The sequence below is a fragment of the Mustela erminea genome, chromosome 1 (genome assembly GCF_009829155.1).
Source record: "Mustela erminea isolate mMusErm1 chromosome 1, mMusErm1.Pri, whole genome shotgun sequence".
Classification (NCBI taxonomy): domain Eukaryota; kingdom Metazoa; phylum Chordata; class Mammalia; order Carnivora; family Mustelidae; genus Mustela; species Mustela erminea.
Genome location: NC_045614.1, coordinates 88595312 through 88618561, shown reverse-complemented (window position 1 = coordinate 88618561; position 23250 = coordinate 88595312). Strand labels below are relative to the sequence as shown.

The window sequence follows — 23250 nt, the reverse complement described above, 5'->3', positions numbered from 1 at the left end:
TGGGCCCCATGTTTTAAACAAGCTTCTGTTGATAATAAGCAAAGGGACTGGGATCTTCCAGCTGGCAGGAGAGAAGGCTTCAGGCAATGACTGCTGGTTCTTAGGAAGAAGTGGAATTGGATTTCTTGTGTGAAAAGCAGGAGGAAGAACTAGTGAGTGGAAAGGTAAAGAACTTTGTGTTCTGAGAAACAAAGCCTGCTCAAAAATGGTGAATCCCCCATGATTAGAAGAGTTTAGGCAATGAGCAGCAAAACTGTACGAGGTATTCCTCTTTGGGGAGGAGGCCAGATGAAATAAATGTCCTTGAGATCCTCCCCACCCTGAGATTCTCTAACAGTGGGAAGTTCTAGGACCATGGGTGCTTCTCCATTTCCTCTCTGGAGAACTTGCTTTGACCAGCTATTGTTTTGGTTTCTCCCTCACTTGGACCTCTGCTGATAATTAAGACAAGTTTAATGGACAAAACTTACCTACTTTCGAAGAGTTACATACACTGGCTGACACATCTGAAAATATTCCCTTCAGGCCTCCAAACGTCTCCACAAAAAAGTACTTGTCACTCGATCCTGCCATGGCTAGCAACTCCACAGGATTGGCACCAGCAATCCCCACGGCCAAGACAAGAATGCCTTTGTCCCTCAAGGCCTTGGCTGTGGCATTGAGCTTATCTGCATCATGGGATTCCCCATCAGTGATCACAATGAGGACTTGGGGGACCCCTTTCTGCAGACGGCTGCCCCTGGCTTCAGTGAACATGTGGTCTGAGAAGCCTAAGGCCTCAGCAGTGTAAGTGTTGCCCCCCATGGGCTGGTCCTTCTGAAGCACCGAAATCACCTCCCATTTTGTGCCAAGGTCACCCAGATAAAACAGCACCTCTGGGTCATCAGCATACTTCAGTGCCCCAAACCGGACCTGATTCTTGCCAACGTCAGCTTTTTTCACCAAGTCAACCATAAAGTCTTTCATGATATTATATTCATCATGGTCAATGCTTCCAGAGCTGTCAATTACAAACACAACATCCAAAACTTCAATCCGCTTGCATTCTAAAAGAGGAAAAAAGAAAACCACATAAGATTAGCTTTGGAGATCATGGGAGACTCTTCTGTCCACATCTGTTTTTTTCCATTGCCAAGGTGTACTCTGCACGGGATCAAGCTGAACATGAGAATGTCCTGGGTAACAGGACAATACACATACGTTCATGCTGCCAGTATGTAGAAATAGTCAGGTAAAACTTAGGACAAGGCAGACATGAAGCACACTGTAGGGGGAAGTAGTCACAGGATCATAGGAATAAACACTTCAAATGCTTTGGACTAAAAAGGAAAAAATAGCATTCTGCAGAAATTCTCCTGTATAAATAGTTTCTTCAACATGTGCTTTCATTTACACAGATTCATGTTTTTTTTTTTTTCTTTTTTTTAAGCCCAGCATCAAGATTTTATTCTTAAGATAAACCTTCGGGAAATGACCACATGAAAATGAATTTGGCAACACTGTATATTTTTTCACAGTTTTATGATAGCTCATTCTTCAAGGTTACATGCTCTCCCTTTTTAACTTTCCTGAACATTATCTCCTTTCATTGTTGGGTCTTATCCTAGAAATAAGCCCAATTCACACTTGGCCTAACTCAGTGGTTCTGGCATGACATGCCTGTTCACTTTTCAAACTTTGGGTCAATGGCATGAAAAAGTAAAGCAGGGAAGACCCCATTAATACTTAATCCGTGTGTGTATAATATATTCTATCTAAAAGTACAGAGTTCCAAATTCCAACTCATTCATTCTGGAGAAGTGGAATGTCAGTTGGTTAATGATTTAGTCCATATGTAGCACAATCCCTCTAGGGGCCTTGGAAAGTTATGTTCCAAAAGTTAACTCATTGGTTCTGGAGAAAAGGAATGGTAACAGAGTAGCCACCTTCCTAGAGGCTCACCCTATTTCCTTCCTCTGCCAGCCACCTGCTTGCTACATGGCAGGGCTGTTAAAAACTCTAGAACCAATGTACTTACCCCACTGACTAGAGGCCACGTTGTCCATAGCCATAAAGTGAATTCTCAAGAAAAGCCAGTGATGGATATTGAGGAAGGCATGTGCTGTGCTGAACCCTGGGTGTTATACTTATCTAACGAATCACTGATCGCTGCATCAAGGACTAATTCTGTGCTATACAGGAGCTAACTGAACATAATAAAAAAAATAAGAAAAGAAAGGCTGGTTCCACAAAAGAAGACATTACATCTCTCTGGGTTTTTGCTGCCCTCAGAAGCCTGCCTGGATTACCCAAGGGACTGAGCTGGCTGGGGGTGGGGGGTGTGGATTCTTAGTGTTGGCACACTTTGAAGAGTTCAGATTTGTTCTGGGTAGAATTATCAGGAAACACAATCCAGCACAGACTACAATCACCAAAACTTCCAGTGGAAAATGAACAGAACTATTCCTTGCAAATTAGGGTTCCTCTCTTTCCTCAAAACTCCATTAAGATCCATGTCTTTTGTAGAGATTTTCCGGAATGCTTCTGTCATCAGACCCCATGTATCACAGTGCAAATCCGTCCCTTCCCTCTACTGAACCTGTTTCATCATTTGCATGACTCTGCAGTTTCATGGAAGGAGGACAGGGACTCTACTATTTACTTCCTTTGAGGCATCCATGGTTCAAGTTCCTATACTATACTCCTCTTTTATAGGATTTAATATCACAGTGTTTATACCAACATCATCTCAGTTTATGGAAGTATTCATTTTCAAATATTGTAAAACAAATGTCTACATTGGACGTCAGGTCAAAGGGGAGCCACCTTGCCCAGGTTATGCTTTTGTACCGCTTGCCTCACATGGGGCCCAAGGACACAGGTTATAGGATGCTGGCCCCTTGCCTCCAGGTGGGCAGACTCTGTGGTATAATTCATGCTTAGGGTTCCCAAGGGGATCGGGTTGAAGCTATACTCTAGCTGAGACCACTTCTTTGCTTAGCGCTTAACGTGTGCCCTATCCTGCATCCCTTACACCTCTTCTGGAAATGCCTCTTCAACAAGTCACTTCCGTAAGAACCCCTGATGCAGCTCCTGCTTCCAGGGAACCAGACCTACGATATCGCCTTCGTGCTCTCTGTCTACAAACGAGAAACGACCTAGGCGGACCAAAATTGTTCTGTATAAATGCGACAGTTCTGTTGAGGAAAGGTGCATTTTTTATATGTAGGTCTAAACCCACTAGGATGAACATTTCAACTAAACACAAAGTTTGCAATGTTCAAACAGTTTGCAATGTTCAAACAGTCTACTTAATTCCAGACAGAATGGCTAATGTGGGCATACGTTTGGATCATCCCGTTAGTGCATACACCCACACCTACCTTCCCGGGGGCTGCATATTCCAAAAACAAGGTCATCTTCAATGTGCTGCAGAATATCAAAGTTCTCAACATAGAATACCATCTCGGGCCTCCCGCTGATTTCCTCGAGCTGGGTGACATTGGAACCAAATACCCCCACTGAGTAGATAATTATGCCTTCTTGTCGAAGTGCTAGTGCTGGGTCCTTCACTATATCCTGAGCTTCACCGTCAGTGATGAGGATGAGAAACCTCCTGACATTGGGCCGGGCCCCCTTAGCAGGGCTGAAGTACTGAGACACAAAGGTCAGGGCACTACCAGTCAAGGTCGTTTCTCCAATGTGAGTCATCCGGTCTATTGCATCTGAAATTTCATTTTGGGACATATATCTGTTGAGCTGAAATTCCTCCTTATTGACGTCGCTGAACTGGACTACGCCGATTTGTACCCGATCTGCCCCAATCTGAGATTTGCTCACCAGGTTTTTCATAAATGTTTTCATTTTGATGAAGTTTTCAAGTCCTATACTGCCAGAACTGTCCACCAGAAACATGATGTCTGCTTTCATCTCTTTGCAGGCTGTAGGGGAGAAGGCAAGACACTTATTCAAGGTAGCTTCAGGTAAAAAAGGTTAAGGGTAAACAAGAAAATCCAAAAGACAAATAATTCTATATTGAAGTTAAGTGTGAGCTTGGAAAGGATTGCTAGCAAGTGAATAAAGCACTGAAGGCAATAAAAATGAGACAACTCTATTTGTTATTTGTTATTAATATATGATTCATGATATCTTAACTTAAGCACTATTGGCAATGTGGGCTGGATCATTTTTACTGTGGAGAGCATTCCTACAGTATCCTATAATGCACGGACACTTAGTGGCATCCCGACCTCTACCTGTTAAATGCCAGGAGCATCTACTGTCATTCATAGTCATTCGCAACTATGTCATCATCATAACATTCAAACTATGTCTGTCATTCAGTTATGACAACCAAAAATTTCTCTAGATATTGCAAGTATCCCCCAAGGGGCAAAAATCACCCCCAGCTGAAGACTACTGATACAGTTGTAAAAGGTTTCATAAAAGTTTTATTAAAAGACAATTAAAAAGAAATGAAATCTTGCCATTTGCGACAACGTGGATGGAACTAGAGCATATCATGCTTAGTGAAATAAGTCAAGCGGAGAAAGACAACTACCATATGATCTCCCTGATATGAGGAAGTGGTGATGCAACATGGGGGCTTAAGGGGGTAGGAGAAGAATAAATGAAACAAGATGGGGTTGGGAGGGAGACAAACCATAAGTGACTCTTAATCTCACAAAACAAACTGAGGGTTGCTGGGGGGAGGGGGGTTGGGAGAAGGGGCGTGGGGTTATGGACACTGGGGAGGGTATGTGCTTTGGTGAGTGCTGTGAAGTGTGTAAACCTGGCAATTCACAGACCTGTACCCCTGGGGATAAAATAAAAATATATGTTTATAAAAAATTTACAAAAATTAAAAAAAAAAAGCAATTTAAATAACCCGAGCTGCTCCTTCAAAATCAGAAATCATTTGTGGTGTCTAATTATAGGTCTATCCCAGCAGGGATTTGTGGGAAGAGGCTAACTGATATTTACTAAGGAGAACGCCTCCAAACATCTTTTGTATGCTTCTGATATTAATTAGAACAACATTATAATGGGCTCCTAGTTTTTCTCTGGAGAACAAACGTAGCTACACAAGTCAACAAACCTTGACTTAGAAATTCACGCTGTTTCTCTAAGCCTGGGATGTCATACTGCAGGAAGGTAATTTAGGAGCTGAAATCAAAAGGCGAAGCCACCATGTCCCCTACCTTCTTCAGCACAGATTTCTTGAACAACTTGGTTTCTTATGTCTTTCAAAGCATCGAAGTCATGCACATAGTATACCCTCTTTTCCTCGCCTGCAATTTCTCGCAGCTGTGTTTGGTTGGCCTCCTTGACCCCAATGGCATAAACACGAATGAGCTCTTCTCTCAGTCTGTTCGCAGGCTCCAAGATGCTATCCTTGGACATGCCATTGGTCAAGACAACAAGATGACAGGGCACTCGGTTTCCTCGCTGCTTCTTTGCTTTTTGCAAGAGCCCTAGTGTGAAATTCAGGGCTGCACCTGTATTTGTGTTCCCACCCATCTGCCGGATGTTCTCGATGGCCTTTCCCAAGTCGTGCTTGTTAGTGTATTTATTGATCTCAAATTCCAAGTCCCAGCTGTCAGCGTACTGGACAGCCCCAACCCGAACCTTTTGGGGAGCAATGTTGAACATCCCTACCACCTCAGACAGGAAGGTCTTCATTTCGTGGAAGTCTGTGGCCTGGGTGCTTCCAGAGCCATCGATGAGAAGGTAAATGTCTGCTTCTTCAGTATCCACACAACCTAAAATGGAACCGTACAGTTGGCTGTGGCCCAGAGGCAAGTGTGAAGAAGGACTGGGGATAGATGGGAAGCAGAACAATGGAAGCGTCTTCAGACAGAAAAATGGAAAACAGCTTCTAGGCATAAAAGATACTGCTAGCCTAATGGAGGGAAATCATAGCATTACTGGGGCCAAATGAATTGCTTCTGACAGTTTAAGACTATTTGAATAGTTCTCTGCCATGAATTAGAGCAAATCTGGACACAATAAAAGATGAGAAAGAAAACTTGAAGATGATTTTTACAAGTCACTTTCCCCATTAGTGAATAACAGCTTAGCAAGCAGGCAAGTGATATGCTGGGAAACAGAGGTCTTTAATGGGATATTGTGGACCAACGAGTTTTCTTTTTTGAAAACTTACACACACTATGGACTCCCCATCTACTCCTAGCCAATTCACAAACCTAGAGGTATTGTCAGGGGCCTTATTTGCATAGAACAAGGACACTTTGATAGTAAACATGCTAGAACTATTTGTTGATGTCTACATATAAAGGCACACATCAATTACATAGTACGCATGTCTATATATGAAATATTTAAAATGCATCACTCTCCGTCTCTCCAAACTCACAGATAGCAGAATAGCCCCTCACAGCAAACCACTCTGTCCTCAAACCAAATCATGCTTCCGGTTTCTTTTCCAAGTTGGAATTCAAGGATGGTGGGAAGAAAGGAGAGAAAAGTTCAAAAAGAAAACAGTATAGGAAAGAGCAGGGGAACGGGAGAGGCAAAGGAGAAAAAAGAAAAAGTAAAAGGCAGTTGAATAACAAAGGATGGCATTCTGGGATGTTTAGAAGTCATAGAGAATCCTGGTAAAGCTGCACATGAGACCACGTAAAAAAGGAAGTCCCTCCTCCCCATCCCAGGACCTCAACGGCTTCCCTTCGCCCCCAGGTTACACTTCGTATGAGTAAGCGAAGGTAAGGAGTCGGGAACTTATTCTCCCTATCCACAGCACCCCCTGCCAACCCGTCCTCTATTTAGGATACCTGAGCGACAGGAGAAAAGAGAAAGGCTCTGAATCACCTTTCTCTCAGCCAAGGACTTTACCGGATTTGAGAGTTTCCGTGCGTTCGGAGAAAACAGAGACAGTGTGCGTGATCTGGTTCCGCAGCTTCTTCAGAAACGTCTGGTTGTGAGCAGCCAGGTCGGAGAAGGTTTTCAGTTTGGACACATGCTGCTCGGCGGGGTGAGAGGCGATCTTTTCCAGCTGGCTGTCACTGGCTCCCTCGATGCCCATGGTGAAGATGGTCACGCCCTCGCGCCGGAGGTTAACGGCCGCCTTGGTCACGTTATCCTCTGAGGGTCTGTGGGTCACCAGCACGGCGATCTGGGGCACCCCCTGATTCTTCCGACTGCCATTGCGTGCGCTGAACACTTCCTTCCTGATCTTTCTGATGGCAGCTCCTGTGTGAGCCTTCCCAGCCCGGGGAGAGAGATTCTGTATATTCTGGAGAACCTCTGACTTATTTATGCCCTTGCTGAGTGAATTTATCACCTTCGTCTCATTGCTGTAGGTCACCAGGCCAACCCTCATGCAGTTTTCCTTTATGTCAAGAGCAGATACACTCTCTTCCAGGAATTCCTTGAGGTAGTCAAAGTTCTCCTGGCTGCCATTGACCGACACATCTAACAGGAACACCACGTCAGCCACAGACGGGCCTTGGCAAACTGTATGAACAAAGAAAGAACAGGCACAAATTTAGCTGGAGGTCTGGCATCCCTGCTCAGCATTATAAGGCACGGAGAACATCTACCAGAATCTGGCTACACCTTTAAAGAAAAAATGCCATGCACAAAAGGATCATGAAGCTGAGATCACAAGGTCCTAGATTCAAATCCAAGATCAAAGCTCAATTCCCAGCTTTAATTTCCTTATCTGTGAAAACAGCATTTATCTCAGGAAATTGTGATAGAGAGCACATGTGATAATGTGCTTAGCATACGGCCCCATACATAAAATTCGCTCTGTGAACAACTGCTACTGTGATTGTAATTAAAATATCACTAAATAGGTAGAGTCCAGATATTCCTAAGGTATTGTAATGGACTAAAAATTGCACTTTGCATTATTTTATCTGGGGAAGAGTTCAATAAGAGGATTCATGTTTTCCTAGAATAAACAAGAAAAGCATTCTCCATTATCAATAGACAATTCTACTGTCTTGTTCAAACAGATCTACCTGGCAATAATATCAGTTTCCTCTGTTACTTACTGACACTTGTACAGTTTGAGCGAATTGTTTTTTACTGGCTCTCTCTTGCCCCTCACTTGGATGAGGTTCATAAACACCCCATCATCCTTGTTAATACAAGAGGACAGACCTGGACAGCAGGTTGGAGTTGGAACAGAACACAGGGAAGCTCAGCCAGAGAAGAGCTGCAGAAGGGAGGCAGTATACAGTTGTAGGACCGAGGGCCTGGGGAATCCAGGAGCCTGATCTATCCAATATCCAACTGCAGCCTGGTGTGGGCCGGGCCATGTCACATTAAATGATCCCTTGCAAGCTTCTCTCAGCAGAAGCAGGGGTTTGGCTTACCTGAAGTTGTTTCTAGCCCTAGCATTCTGAGCTTGCATTATGTGGTTTCAGCAGGCAATGATTTAAGAACACATTTACCTTTCAAATGAACCAGTAATAAGACTACATAGCAACAGAAGCCCAGGCTTTGGAGGGAGGGGGTGTTCCTCCTTACAATCCTCTCTCCATATTGATTTTTCAAAAGCATTTAATCATTCCTATACATGTGCCCTAAACCCACCTTCCACAAGAATGTCATCCGCTGCTCCATCCCGGTACTGAGTGGCTTCCTTGATGATCTGTGTCATGTTTTGAGAAAACGCGCCAAGGTCCTTGACCGACCGGAGGTTGAAATGAAACTGAGCCGTGGCCATGGCCTTCAGCTGTTTCTCAGAAGCACCGTGCAGCCCCACGGACACAATTCTCACCCCATCTTCCCGCAGGGCTTTGGAGGCCTTTTCCACGTCATCCTCGGACTCCGCGGAAGCCAGGACCACCAGAACTGGGGGAAACTGCTTCTTGTCCCTTCCGCCAGCCTGCGCAGAGAAGTAGGTCCTTCGCGCCTCCTGGAGCGCGTGGCCGATGCGCAGGGAGCCGCCCATGAAGCCGAAGTTCTTCTTGAGGTAGTTCAGCATGGGGTTCCTGCTCCTGAAGGTGCTCAGCTGGAACTCATTGTGGAACTGGTCGCTGTACTGGGCCAGGGCCACGCGGTACTTGTGGGCCTCTATGGGCAGACTGCTGATCATCTTGTTGATGAACGCTTTCACAAAGGGGAAGGACTTAGTTCCCAGGTGATCGGAGCTGTCCACCAGAAACACCACGTCTGCATACTCAGGGCCTACGAACCCAGAAACATAGAAACAAAGAAAAAATTTTAGAAATTACCACCCTGTTTAATGCCAACCATTTGTAGAAAATCCTACTTTCCTTCATTTGTATTTTTAATACTTTTCCAATGAACTGGAAATAATAACCTGAAATTACACATTCTCCCAAGAAAAGAAATCTAGTTCTTGGGCTGATTCCTTCCATAGACCCTTTTATTTAAACTCATCACAAATTAAGCATCAATTTTGTATGGAATTAATTAGATAAATTTAGAGAAGTAAAAAATCCTGGGTTTTTATACATTTAGTGACTGATTCATTCCCCCCCTCTTTTTTGCTTTCAGAATTTGATCTCCATTAATATCAAGAGAATAAAAATTTTAAATGAGAATCGCATTGCTTTGAATTTGTTAGAATGGAGAAATCTGAATGATACTCTTTCATTGTAATTCCTCTTTTAGCAAGGCAGCAGTGATCTGATTAACTTATATACATAGTAGTTTTGTATTCCCAAGTGTTAAATTGATGAAGTTTAAAAAATATCTAATAATCACAAAATTGTGGCAAATTTAAAGTTCTTTATAGTATTTTTTGATGAACCATAGGAATGGGCATTATTGTTGGTGGATATCTTCTTATGTAAGTAAAACTTGATAGAAACTAGAATGCCTTAAGCTAGGAAAGGGATTATGGTTTTAGTTCCTATTAAAAACATAATTTTTATATAGGGATATAGGATTCATTGAACTTTTAAGGCTTCATTCAATGTCAGGTTCAATGTTAGCTATATAGAATTCGATTTTTATGTGATAGGGAAACACTGGGTTTAAGCACAAAATGTTGTTTAGTAGTGATCTGCTGGTTTGAATTCAGAGTTCTCACCACTTTGGTAGAAGATCCATTTCTTGTCTGGGGAAGGGAAGGAAAGGTCTATTTGATGGTGCAGATTTAAGAAAATATGGTGAAATGGAACAAAGAACAGGAGTCCTGACTTTGTTATCAGCTAACTCCACCTGCTCTGTCAAACTATTCAACATACTTGGGCCTCTGGTTCCTCACCTTTAAAATGAGTGGATTCAACTAGGAAATATCTACAGTCCTTCCTCACTCAGATTCTGATGAGCTGAAGTGGTTACCAGATAAATTCTAATCAAATTAAAATAACTTCATCCTCTTCCTGTCTACAATTGCTAGGAAACCAGCATAGGCAAACCCCCGCCCCCGCCATGTGATTCTGTTCCCTTGACAGCAATCTGACCAAGGCACAGAGGATAATATTCTCTCCTAGCTTCTGAAGAACCTACTTTCAACTAGTTTGAGACTCCTTGGATGACCATATAGCCAGCAGTGACTTGAGGGGAAGAAATAAGTGAGGGTGAATTAACATTGTCTTCCAAGAGAAGGCTGGAACCCCTATGAGGACTGTCAAGGGAGCCCTGTCCAGGATGGCTTGACTTGTGACCAAAAGTGACCTTTCTATTCATGAATAAACCCCACATCTCACATGGAGAAAGGAAATGTGGACAACTAGCACATGAGATAGATTCAGGTTCTGATATGGGCCGACATCATGTCTGAACCATGGGACAGTGAGCAAAAAGCACTGCTTCTCTTTAAAAAGTTTATCAAGCATAGTGAGATAGCAAAGGAAGAGGCTTACAGAACAATGTCTAGTTTCTCCCTTCAGAAGGTCTTGACTTGCTTCCAAGGTCAGAGTCCTTGAGAAAGCGGTGAAAGCCAATATAGCTGGCCTTGGACATGAAGTGGCCGGTATGAGAACTCACCACATAGAGGTGGGAGGGGCAGTGAAGGGTACACCAGTATTTTGACTTCTTGTCCACCAGGCAAAGATTACTGACAGACAGTATACAGCAATGGAGCTTTCTCTAAAGAGCAAGAGCTCTTTCTTTACAATAAGCAAACAGTTTAAACTGGAGCAGAATCTGGATACTTAACTAAGACAATGTTTTGGCACAAATGAGCTAGGAATAGACATGCCAAATTTCCTAGGCCTGACTCTAATATTAAGAGATGCAAACTCCCAACAGACCTAAAAGGGGTTGAAATTGAGGACAAATAACAGCTCTCATATCATATCTGGAATAAGGTCCAGAAACAAATGATCTATAAAGAAAAAGAGGTTGACATCAAAAAGAAATTGAGCTACCATCCACACCTTTACAAAACTTGGTGAAAATAATTCTCCTCTTTTCTTTTCTTTTTTTTTTTTTTTAAACTTACCGGGATCTTTGCTCATAGAGACATGGGAACAAATAATTATAAGGAACAAAATCAGCAGCATTTTCATAATATGACCTAAAAAAATCTCCAGCTTGAAATCTGAAAGACAAAAACATAAACACCTAAAATTGTTGTGGATATTATTTTGGAATAAAGTCCTACACTTAAGAGCACACAAAATTTTATAGCAAACTGGATGCAATAGAAGGCATAGAATCTCTGAGTTTCTGATTTGTGAAGTACCTTGGGGGAAAAGATCCACAAACATTTACACAATCATATAAATTTTTCCTGGTCTAAGATCCTGTAGAAACATGAAATTTTGGATTGTCAATGGTGATAGCCAAATATATTCTAGTTCCAACAACATTTCATGTCTCTATTAGTCATTTTCCGTGTACCCTAGTGTTACCCTGGGTCCACTCACTGCCAAGACAATTCAGAGTTCATGGCTGGGACACAGTCTAAGACTTGACTTGTAATGAACATGTAGGTGTGTTTCATATTTGAGCAGTACATATTTTTAGATGTGGTAAAAACTCCTTGTTTTTCTCCTTTTCCTAAACAATTAAAAAGCTAACCATTTCTCTTTAGCCCTAAATTTGAGGGAAGACATAAAAGTAGTGCCCTCCATTTTCCATCTCAATATCTTGATCCTCCCAAATGACTCATTTTGCTCAATCTTGCTTCCAAGTACCTAAAACTGTGTGAGGCAAGGGTTTTCCAATTCCACTTTGACCTAAAGCATTTTTGGCCCCCTAGAATTACTTATTTCATAGAATTAAATAAAATATTAAAGATACTGAAAATAAATATGTTCATGAAGCAGGATGGGTTCATTCATTCATTCATCCACTCTGAAAAATCAATTGATCCATATTAATGAACTAGTATCTGTTTCTTGCTGAATTCTTGCCCAAACATGAATTTGCAATGTTATATAGGGCTGTCTCACTCCTAGTGCTTAGTGAGGCTAGTCAGGCAGACTTATAGGGCTTAGTACTTCATCCCTTCAGAAAAGGGACCTGTGCCATTCAAAATTCCATCCCCATTGCCTCACCTACTCCATCATCCGTCGGACATTCTGGAATTTGGAACTCTGCTGTATTCCTTCATAAGCCTAGATGATATAAACTTTTCAGGCTGTAAGTCAATTTATCAATCCTATTCCGAGGTAATCAATGAACTGGAAGGGGCTCAAAAGAGGTTGCTTTTAGTTCAACCCTTTTATTTTAGAGGAATGTTAGTCCTAACATGGGTTGTCCAAAATGAAAACCAAGTTGTAGTATCTGCACATTTTCTACCAATGTGTGCAACAACAAATTCCAACATTTGTTGAGCCTTTACTCTGTGTCATGCCCTGCGCTAACTGCTTTACATTTGTTCTCTTGTTCGATATTGATAACAAACCTAGTACCGGGTGATATTACTCTTATTTTACAGATAAGGAAATAGATTTATAAGGGAGAAGTAAGCAACCAACTCAATCACATTGATAAAATGGGCCATAGTTGGGTGAACAGCCCACATAAGATCTGTCCGTACAAACTCTGTTACCCTGCATCCCAGTCTCAACATTGTGAACACAAAAAGTGTCTCCAGCTTTCTTTCCAAAAGTTAAAACCTGGATAGAAAAGTGAGGATTGGGAAAGGCCACAATAATCCCAATGCAGCAAGAAGCATCTGGAAATTTCCCCATGCAGATAGATGATCAATACCAGTGATACAATAAAATTTGAGTTCTTTGGAATGGCATCTTGTGATAATAATTTTCTTGCACCCTTTAAATGGAATCCCACATCTGGTGTGGTATAAGGCTATATAGTGTAGAATCCCACATGTAAAAGGTTCTCTTAAAATGCATATGTGCCATGTTTTGTGTATACCGTAAGACTAGTAGTGGGCTAAGCCTCCAAGCTCATGTTTAGTAGGCTTGGGATCATTTTGACCACACCAAAACATGGATGAACTGCCTATAATCTCTTTGCTGTTCTGCTCCCAATCATGGCCAGGATTTACATACATCTTAAAATATCTGGATATTTTAAAAACAATTTTTTAAAAAAACACCTGAAGACATGAGGGGGAGAATAAATGAGATATTTACTTAAAGTAACAACATAAATTTAAATTCATTGTACACTCCATCTTAACGGTGAGATTGATTGTTACAGAAATACTCTCAAAGGTACAGTTCTCTTTAATCTAAATTTTGTTGTAATTCATTTATTCTGAATCAAATAGGCTGAAGCCAATCTACTTCTTCTGGAAATTACATGCTTAAAAAAAGCTTTAAAAAATCTGGATCACTGTAAACTTTCTGTTGAGAAGGTAGAATGTTTCTAATTTAAACCACAGCTGCAAAAGCAACATAGCCACCAAACTCTTGGCTTCAAACCCAGAATGTTTAGAACTTGTGCAACACCTCTCTTGAGGCTATGAAGAACAAGGGGTTTCAGGGAGACCTCTGCCCCATGCAAGCCAATTCATAATCTAGGACATGTCTTCAAAAAAAAAAAATTAACCGCCCAGAAGGGATACTAAAAAGACTTCAGCAAAATTAAGATAAATGCCAAGTTTTCCTTTAAAATGAGCATGCAAGATACATCATTTCCAAGCATATGGATTTTATTTTTCTTCAGAAACAAGAATTTTGTCAACTGTTGCACTGTAAGAAAAAAATACTGGGTCTTTGCTGCAAAGTTGAGGATAAGTTGTCATTTGCTTATTTATCCCATGCCCCCATCTCTTCCACTATTTCCCATTCTTGAGCTGTACTAGTTCTCAGAAGTCAAAAGGTGGAAAGAAAACTATCCAAAGAGAGACAACGTCCATGCTGAAATGTTATAGCACATATACTTGGCACACAATAGGAGCAAATAAACAGTGAATCGATGATGGTAAGCACTACAAAACACATAAGCAGTCTTGGGGCAAGCAAGCTGCATAGTTTTACTGATGTCATGTTTTTCCCAACTGCAGTTTCTAGAATCACAAAGAGAGGCTGCGTAGACTGATCATATTGAACAAGGTCATTAGGATCTGCCATTTTGTAAAATGAACACTTGTGTGTGGAGGAATGCTTAGTTCAGTGGAAAGAGCACAGGCTAGAAAGTCTCATGACCTGGGTTTCACTCTGTTCCTCAGCGATGGTGTCACTGGACACCCCCACCCCCCTCACTTCTGTGGATTCCTAATTTGAAGTATAAGAGATTACATTCTCTAAATTCCAACTGTCACACACTGACAGTTCTTTGATCTAATAAATAGTACTAGAAAAAAAAAAGAAGTGACCAGTTAAGCCAAGGACAGAGTGAAATATCAAGCACATGTTCTGAAACAGTCTTAGGAGGAAAGTACCCCTCAGACAATAACAGGTCTTGTGTTACAGGGACTACAACAGCAAGAGAAGGAGCCGGTCACAGTTATTGACCCCTTCTGGGTCAGAAACTCTGTTGGAATCCTTCCAGACCCAAGGACATCCACTTAAGGGGATGAAAATTTCAATAAGGCAAACCTTATTTTATTTGTCTGGGAATTATATGCTCTGCTTAAAAATTAGGAAAATACAGAATAAATCCAAAATAAACCTTGAATACTAAAATACTAAAAATTTGAGCAGAAATCAGCAAACTAAAAGACAAAGATAAAAGAAAATCAGATTGAAATACCCACCTCACAAAAGAAAGAAGAGACACAGATAATTGCATGAATGAAAAAGGAGACATAACTATAGATAAGATGGAGACTTAAAAAGTTGAAGCAGTATGGTGAGTGCTGTGCTGTGAAGTGTGTAAACCTGGCGATTCACAGACCTGTACCCCTGGGGATAAAAATATATTATACGTTTATAAAAAATAAAAAATTAAAAAAGAAAAAAAAGTTGAAGCAGTAGTTTAAAATATTCACAGAAAACTCGAAGCCTACATGATTTTATTGGCAAGTTCCAAACTTTCAAGAAACATATCATTTGAATCTTCTACAAATTCTTTCAGAGACCAAAAAACAAGAAATATTAGCCATTTCCCATTTCCCTTTTGGGGGACCTATAAAATCTTGATATGTAAACTAGCCAAGGACAGTATGAGAAAAGCATATTAAACACCCATTTTACTAATGAATATAAATATCAACAATAGTCAAATTATGGAAAGAGCCCAGACGTCCATCAATGGATAAGTGGATAAAGAAGATGTGGTATATATACACATGGAATATTACTCAGCCATCAAAAAGAATGAAATCTTGCCATTTGTACTGACATGGAGAGAGCTAGAAAGTATTATGCTAAGTGAAATAATCAGTCAGAGGAACGCATATACCATATGATTTCACTCATATATGGGATTTAAGAAACAAATAGATGAACATACAGGGAGAAAAAGAGGCAAACCAGAAAACAGACCTTTTTTTTAATTTTATTTTTTTATTAACATATAATGTATTATTAGCCCCAGGGGTACAGGTCTGTGAATTGCCAGGTTTACACATGTCACAGCACTCACCATAGCACATACCTTCCCCAATGTCCATAACCCAACCACCCTCTCCCTCCCCCACCGCCAGCAACCCTCAGTTTGTTTTGTGAGATTAAGAGTCTTTTATGGTTTGTCTTCCTCCTGATCTCATCTTTTTTCATTTATTCCTTTCCTACTCGCCAAACTCCCCATGTTGCCTCTCAACTTCCTCATATCAGGGAAATCATATAATTGTGTTTCTCTGATTAACTTATTTTGCTAAGCGTAATACCCTCTAGTTCCATCCATGTCATCGCAAAGGCAAGATTTCCTCTCTTTTGATGACTGCATAGTATTCCATTGTGTAAATATACCACATCTTCTTTATCCATTCATCTGTGGATGGACATCTAGGTTTTTTCCATAGTTTGGCTATTGTGAACATTGCTGCTATGAACATTTGGATGCACGTGCCTCTTCGGATCACTACATTTGTATCTTTAGGGTAAATACCCAGTAGTGTGATTGCTGGGTTGTAGGGTAGCTCTATTTTCAACTTTTTGAGGAACCTCCACACTGCAGAAAACAGACTCTTAAATAGAGAACAAACTGAGGGTTACTGGAGGTGAGGGGCTAGGGAGATGGCCTAAATGGATGATGGGGAATAAGGAGGGCACTTGTGATGAGCACTGGTTGTTGTATGGAAGTGATCAATCACTAGATTCTACACCTGAAACTAATGTTACACTGTGCATTAACTACTGGAATTTAAATAAAAACTTGAAAAGTAAATAAATATAAAAAATCCTAAATGAAACATTAGCAAATCAACCCCCTCAGTATTAAAAAAAAAAGAGAGAATATGCCATTACCAAGTTGGATTTAGCTCAGGAGTACAAGGATTGCATTTAAAAGATAAAATCTAACTATGTAAATCTAAATACATATTTAAAAACACAAGAATACAGCTTATATTGATAGACTAATAGAAATACAAAGTAAATACAAAAGAAAAACCACTCCAATTCATGATTTTAAGAAAAACCTCTCTAACAAACCAGGAATAGAAGCAAACAATCTGACAAAGGATGTATTTTAAAAATCTACAGTATATATCATCTTAACAGAGATATTATAGAAGTATTCTTTGTTTAAAGTAAAATTGAAGTATAATTTACAGTGTTATTTTAGGTTCAGGTTTACAATATAATGATTCCACAATTCTATACATTACTCAGTGCTTATCAATACATATACTCTTAATCCCCTTTCTCTATTTCACCCATTCTTCTCCCATCTTCCCTCTGGCAGTCACCAGTTTTTCCTTTGTATTTAAGAGTCTGTTTTTTATCTTTTGTTTGGTTGGTTTCTTAAATTCCACTCATGAGTGAAATCATATGGAACATGTATTTTTCTGACTTATTTCATTTAGCATGAATACCCTCTAAGTCCATCCATGTTGTTGCAAATGGCAAGATCTCATATATTTTATGGTTAATATTCCATTGTAAATATACATACCACATCTTCTTTATCAATCTATGGATGGAGATTTTGTTGCCCCCATATCTTGGCTACTGTAAATAATGCTGCAATAAACACAGGGGGGCATATGTTTTTTCAAATTAGTGTTCTCATTTTTAAAAAAGATTTATTTATTTGAGAGAGAAAGAGAAAGAGAGAAAGAGTACATGGAAAGGGCAGAGGGAGATAATATCCAAGCAGACTCCAGCTGAACACAGAGCCCGATGTAAAGCTCGGTCTCATAACCCATGTGATTAGGACCTGAGCTGAAATCAAGAGTCAGACGCTTAACCACTGAGCCACCCAAGCACCCCGCAGTGTTTTCATTTTAATTTGGGTAAATAGCCAGCAGTGGAATTGCTGGATCCTATGGTAATTCTATTTTTAATTTTTGGGGGAACCTCCATACTGTCTTTCACTGCAGTTGCCCCAATTTGCATTCCCACCAAAAGTGCACCATTAAAACTCCTAGAAGAAAACATAGGCAATAAATTTTTGAGGTAGCTGCAGAAACATTTTTGTAAATAGGGCTCCTCAAGCAAGAGAAACAAAGGCAAAATTAAACTACTGGAGCCATACCAAAATAAAAAGATTTTGCACAGAAAAGGAAACCAACAAAATGACAAGGCCGCCTACTGATTGGGAAAAGATATTTGCAAATGATGTATCTTGTAAGAGGTTAATAGCCAAGTATATAAAGAACTTATACAACTCAACACCGAAAGACTCCAAATGATCAGATTAAAAAATGGGCAGAAGACCCAAATAGACACTTCCATACAGATGGCCAACAGACACATGAAAAGATGCTCGTCACTTAACATCAGAGAATCACAAATCAAAACCAAAATGAGCTATCACCTCACACTAGTCAGAATGGCTAAAATAAAAAAGACAAATAATAAGTGTTGGTGGTGATGTGGAAAAAAAGGAACCCTCATGACTGTTGGTGAAAAGTACCCTCTTTAAAATGAGGAACCAGAAAAGGTGGTCCTCTTTTACTCCTAAGTTCTAGCAAAATTAAATGCACAAGAATTGAAAAAAAAAAAAAAAACAAGGACACATAAAATTGTCATTGTTTACAAGTGGCGTGACTGTTTAAATCCATAGCTAAATTATTAAAAATAGCAAATATTTTAGGTCTCTTCATATAACATCAAGATATAAAAATCAATTGCATTTCTATATATCCACAATAACTAGAAAATTTAAGTCTTTTCATAAAAGTCAAGTTAAAATAGCATCAACACAGGGGCGCTTGGGTGGAGGAGTCAGTTAAGCAACCAATTCTTGGTTTCAGCTCAGGTCATGATCTCATGGATTGTGGGACTGAGCTCTGCATTGGGCTTCCCACTCAGGAGGGTGTCTACTTGAAGATTTTCCCCTCTGCCCCTCCTCCCACTCTTTTTTTCTCAAATGATAAATATTTTAAAAAATTGCATCAACATATCAAATATCAAGAAAAACATTAAAACACATAAAAGATCGATAGCAAAATTTATAAAACTTTACTGAAGGATGATGTGACCAAAATAACAAGATAGTAATGAGGTCAACTCTCTATAATCTCTTCAAGAAGATAGAAGCAGAGTAATTCCTAACTTGTTTTATGAAACTAGCATTGCCCTAATACCAAAACCTAATAAACACATTATAAGAAAACAACAGACCAGTATCTCTCATGAACACAGATGTGAAAATCTGTAACAAAATATTAGCAAATCCAATCCAACAATGTATGAAAAGAATTATATACACCATGGCCAAATGTCTTTCATTACAGTTTGCAAGTCTGGCTCAACATGTGAAAATCAATGACTGTAATCCATCACATCAACAGTCTAAAGAAGAAAAATGACATGATCATGTCAACAGATACAGAGAAATCATTGAATAAAATTTAACACCCATTCATGATAAAAACACTCACTATATTAGGAATAGAGGGGAATTTCCTCAACTTGATAAATAATACTACAAAAAACATATAGCTAACATCATACTTAATGGTGAGAAACTCAAACCTTTTCAGTAAGTTCAGGGACAAGGCAAGTTTGTCTCCTTTTACCACTGTCTTTCAACATCACACTGGGAAGTCCTATCTAATATAATAACACAAAGAAAGTATGTGAGGTTGATGCAATCCCTATCAAAATTTCAATGGCATTTTCACAGAAATAGAACAATTTTAAAATTTGCACAGAACACAAAAGACCCCAAGTAGGCAAAGCAATATTAAGATGAACCAAGCTGGAGACCTCACACTTTCTGATTTCAAACTCTATTACAAAGCTATAGTAATTAAAACAGTCTGGTATTGGCATTAAAAAAAAAAAAAAAGACACAGATTGGGGCGCCTGGGTGGCTCAGTAGGTTAAAGCCTCTGCCTTCGGCTCAGGTCATGATCCCAGGGTTCTGGGATCGAGCCCTGCGTTGGGCTCTCTGCTCTGCAGGGAACCTGCTTCCTCCTCTCTCTCTCTCTCTCTGCCTGCCTCTCTGCCTACTTGTGATCTCTGTCTGTCAAATAAATAAATAAAATCTTAAAAAAAAAAAAAGACACAGATCAATGGGATAGACAGCCCGGTGTGGGGGGAGGATGCATATACAGTCAATTAGCTTACAACAACAGAGCCAAGAACATACAGTGAAGAAAGGACAGTCTCTTCAATGAACGGGGTTGGGAAAACTATACAGCGACATACCTCACACCATACACAAAGATTAACTACAGATGGATTAAAGACTTGACACCAAAGGCAAAGCAACAAAAAGCAAAAACAAGTGGGACTCCATCAAACTGAATACCACAGTGTGGCATTAACAAAAGAATAGACAAATAGGTCATTGAAACAGGAGAGGGAGCCCAGAAATAGAGCCACATAATATAGTCAATTGATTTTTAACAATGGCGCAAAAGCAATACAATGGAGACAAGATAAGCTCTTTAACAAATGTGTTGGAACAACTGGTCATTCACCCCACACACACACACACACCCCAACCCCTAGACACAGACCTTACATCCTTCACAAAATGTAACTAAGACAATGGCAAGAGAATGAGAAGACAGGTCACACAGACTAGTAGAAAATATTTGCAAAAGACACATCTGATAGATGACTGTGGCCCAAAATATACAAAGGACTCTTAAAACAATAAAACAAACAGCCCAATTAAAAGTGGACCAAAGAGCCTTAACAGATACCTCAAAGAACATTCATAGGTAATAAATAAGCACATGAAAAACTGCCCACATCAAATGTCATCAAGGAATTGCAAATGAAAACAACTAGATACCACTGCACACCTAGGAGAATGGCCAATATCCAAAACACTGACACTACCAAATGCTGGCAAGACGAGCATCAGGAACTCTCACAAAATGCTCGTGGGAATGCAAAATGGCATAGCTACTTTAGAAGACAGTTTGGTGGCTTCTGAAAAAACTAAACATACACTTATCTAAAGACCTACCACTTGTGCTCCAGGGTATCTACTCAAAGGAGTTAAAGACTTCTGTCCACACGAAAAGGTACACATGGATATTAATGTCAGCTTTATTCCTAATTCTCAAAACCTGGAAGTAGCCAAGATGTCCTTCAGCAGGTGGACAGATAAATAAACTCGGACAGCCAGACAATGGAATTATTCAGAGCTAAAAAGAAATGTGCTATCAAGTCATGAAATACATAGATGAAGGTTAGATACACCTTACTGAGTAAAAGAAGTCAATCTCTTAAAGGTTAAATACGGTATGATTCCAACTATATAATATCCTGGAAAAGGCCAAGCTATGGAGACAGAAAAAGATGATTGATTTCCAGGAGTTAGGGGAGAAGGAGGAGTGAATAGACATGGCATAGAAGATTTCTACTCTGTATGATACTATAATGGTGGACACATGTCATTATAAATTTGTCGGAACCCCATAGAATGTATAACACCAAGAATGAACCATAATGTAGACTTTGGTTAGTGATGATTTATCAGTGTAGATTCATCAGTTGTAACAAATGTACCAGCCACGCGGGGGATGTTGATAATGGTAGAGGAGATGCATATGTGGGGCCTGCGAGTATATGGAAAATCTCTGTACCTTCTGCGCAATTTTGCTGTGAACCTAAAACTGCTCTAAAAAAAAGTTGACTAAAAAAAGGAAAGGAATAATAAACATGAGATGCAGGATAGAGGTTGCATAGATATAGGAGGCAGGGGGATGGGACTGGGAGGAAACATTATAGATAGGTTATTGTTAATATTCCATTTTTCATGTGGGCAGAGTTTCACGGGCTTATTATTAGCAAATAAACAAATAAATAGAAAGTCTTACAAGGACCTATGGATGACGGTGTCCAATGAACTAAGGGTTAGGATTAATCCAATTTTGCGTACCTGAGATCCAGTAGATGTATAGAAAAATTAAAAATTGATTAAATACAGTTAAAGGGAAGAAAAAAAGATCAGATAATTAATCCAAGAACCTAATGACACATTGACAGCAGATTTGGAACAGTTACAGGGAGAAATCCATCCCCCTGTGATTGTCCTCTGTGGCAAGTTCTGTATTATTGGGATGGGGAACAGTGAAGCAAAAAAATATTTTGACCAAAAGACTTTTCACGAGTTCAGAACTCTCCCAGCATCCTGTAGGACCCAATTAAAGGAACTCAAATAAAATTTCACCCGTGATAAGTCACCTAACATAACCATGATTCTAATAGTGACATCTCTAGCTGTTCAGCAAAATTTGTGTTGCCCCTTCTGCATTGCAGAGTTGTACTTTGCCATGTCTGAAAACTGGGGATGACCTGTCCCAGACCCCTTGCAAGGGCTAAATGATGGTATTCAGGCCAGGAGAACGCAAGGGGAAACAACATCACCCAGTTCCCAGCCAGGCCTTATACCTCCCTCAGGTTTGCTCTCCTATCTCTCTCTCTCTCTCCCTTCCAGTTGTCTGGAATGGAGACAACCTCAAAGAACTAATGTTGACAATGGCAGAGCTGCGCTCAGCCTGGGGACCTCATGACTGTGTAGAAAAGAGCTGCCCCATGAATATGTTGATATGCCAACTTCCGTTAAATCACAGAAAATGTAAATTACTATGGTGTTTTCCAGTATAGATCATTTGGTTTATTTGCTACAGAATTTAAAGTCACTCAAACTAAGAAAGCTCCCAACACTTGTAATGGTAGGATAGTGCAAAATAGGGGCAGGAAAGCATTTGTGATCAGGGCATAGGAAAATTCGTGAGGCACAAGCGGAATCACTCCACCAATAATTACTGTGAGGTCACACCGGACTTAAATGATCCGGTTTTAGGATGTGTTGTCTCGTGGTCAAACTCACAGGGTCTGGCACCAGACTACCTAATTAAAATCCTGCTTGTGGGACTCACCAACTGAGGGACCATGAAAGTAATGTAATCACTTTATGTCTATCTCTCATCTATAAAAAGTGTTAGCGCCCACATCCACTTCAAGGTACTGCTGTGGGGGTTACATGGACTGATGATATGCTTACAGGGGTTGGCGGAGCTCTTGCCTTGCTGTAGATATTAAACTAATGATAGCAGTCATTTTTATTCTTGTTATTGCCATCTTTACAATGGGACGGCTTGTGAGGAGAGCAATCTAGAAAACACCTGGAAAGGAACTCTATTCACTCCTTGTCCTCAAGTTCAGATATAGGTACAACAATGTACAGGTGTCTGTGTCTCTCCATGACCATAGTCTCCCCAAATCCTGTGAGGTAGGTAGGAATTATTATTATTATTATTATTATTATTATTATTATTGTTATTATTCCTATTTCACAACAGAAACATCTGAAGCTTAGCAAGGTTGAGCCTCTCCCCAAGCCACACCAGTCTTGAGGTTCTCAGGTCAGGACTTTTACCAC

The 23250-nt window shown here is 40.1% G+C and overlaps 1 protein-coding gene across 2 annotated transcripts in view; it reads right to left on the bottom strand.

The window, feature by feature from the left end:
* The window catches only part of COL6A6 (collagen type VI alpha 6 chain), a 140369-nt gene that overhangs the window by 97366 nt on the left and 19753 nt on the right, over positions 1–23250 (bottom strand). For both annotated transcript variants that reach the window (XM_032332854.1, XM_032332863.1), the window contains exons 2-7: positions 11372–11470; positions 8545–9141; positions 6835–7455; positions 5181–5741; positions 3363–3920; positions 471–1046 (exon numbers count right to left, since the gene is read on the bottom strand). In XM_032332854.1, the coding sequence (XP_032188745.1) occupies positions 471–1046; positions 3363–3920; positions 5181–5741; positions 6835–7455; positions 8545–9141; positions 11372–11438 (2980 nt within the window). In that variant the 5' untranslated portion in view covers positions 11439–11470. The remainder of the gene's footprint in view (positions 1–470; positions 1047–3362; positions 3921–5180; positions 5742–6834; positions 7456–8544; positions 9142–11371; positions 11471–23250) is intronic.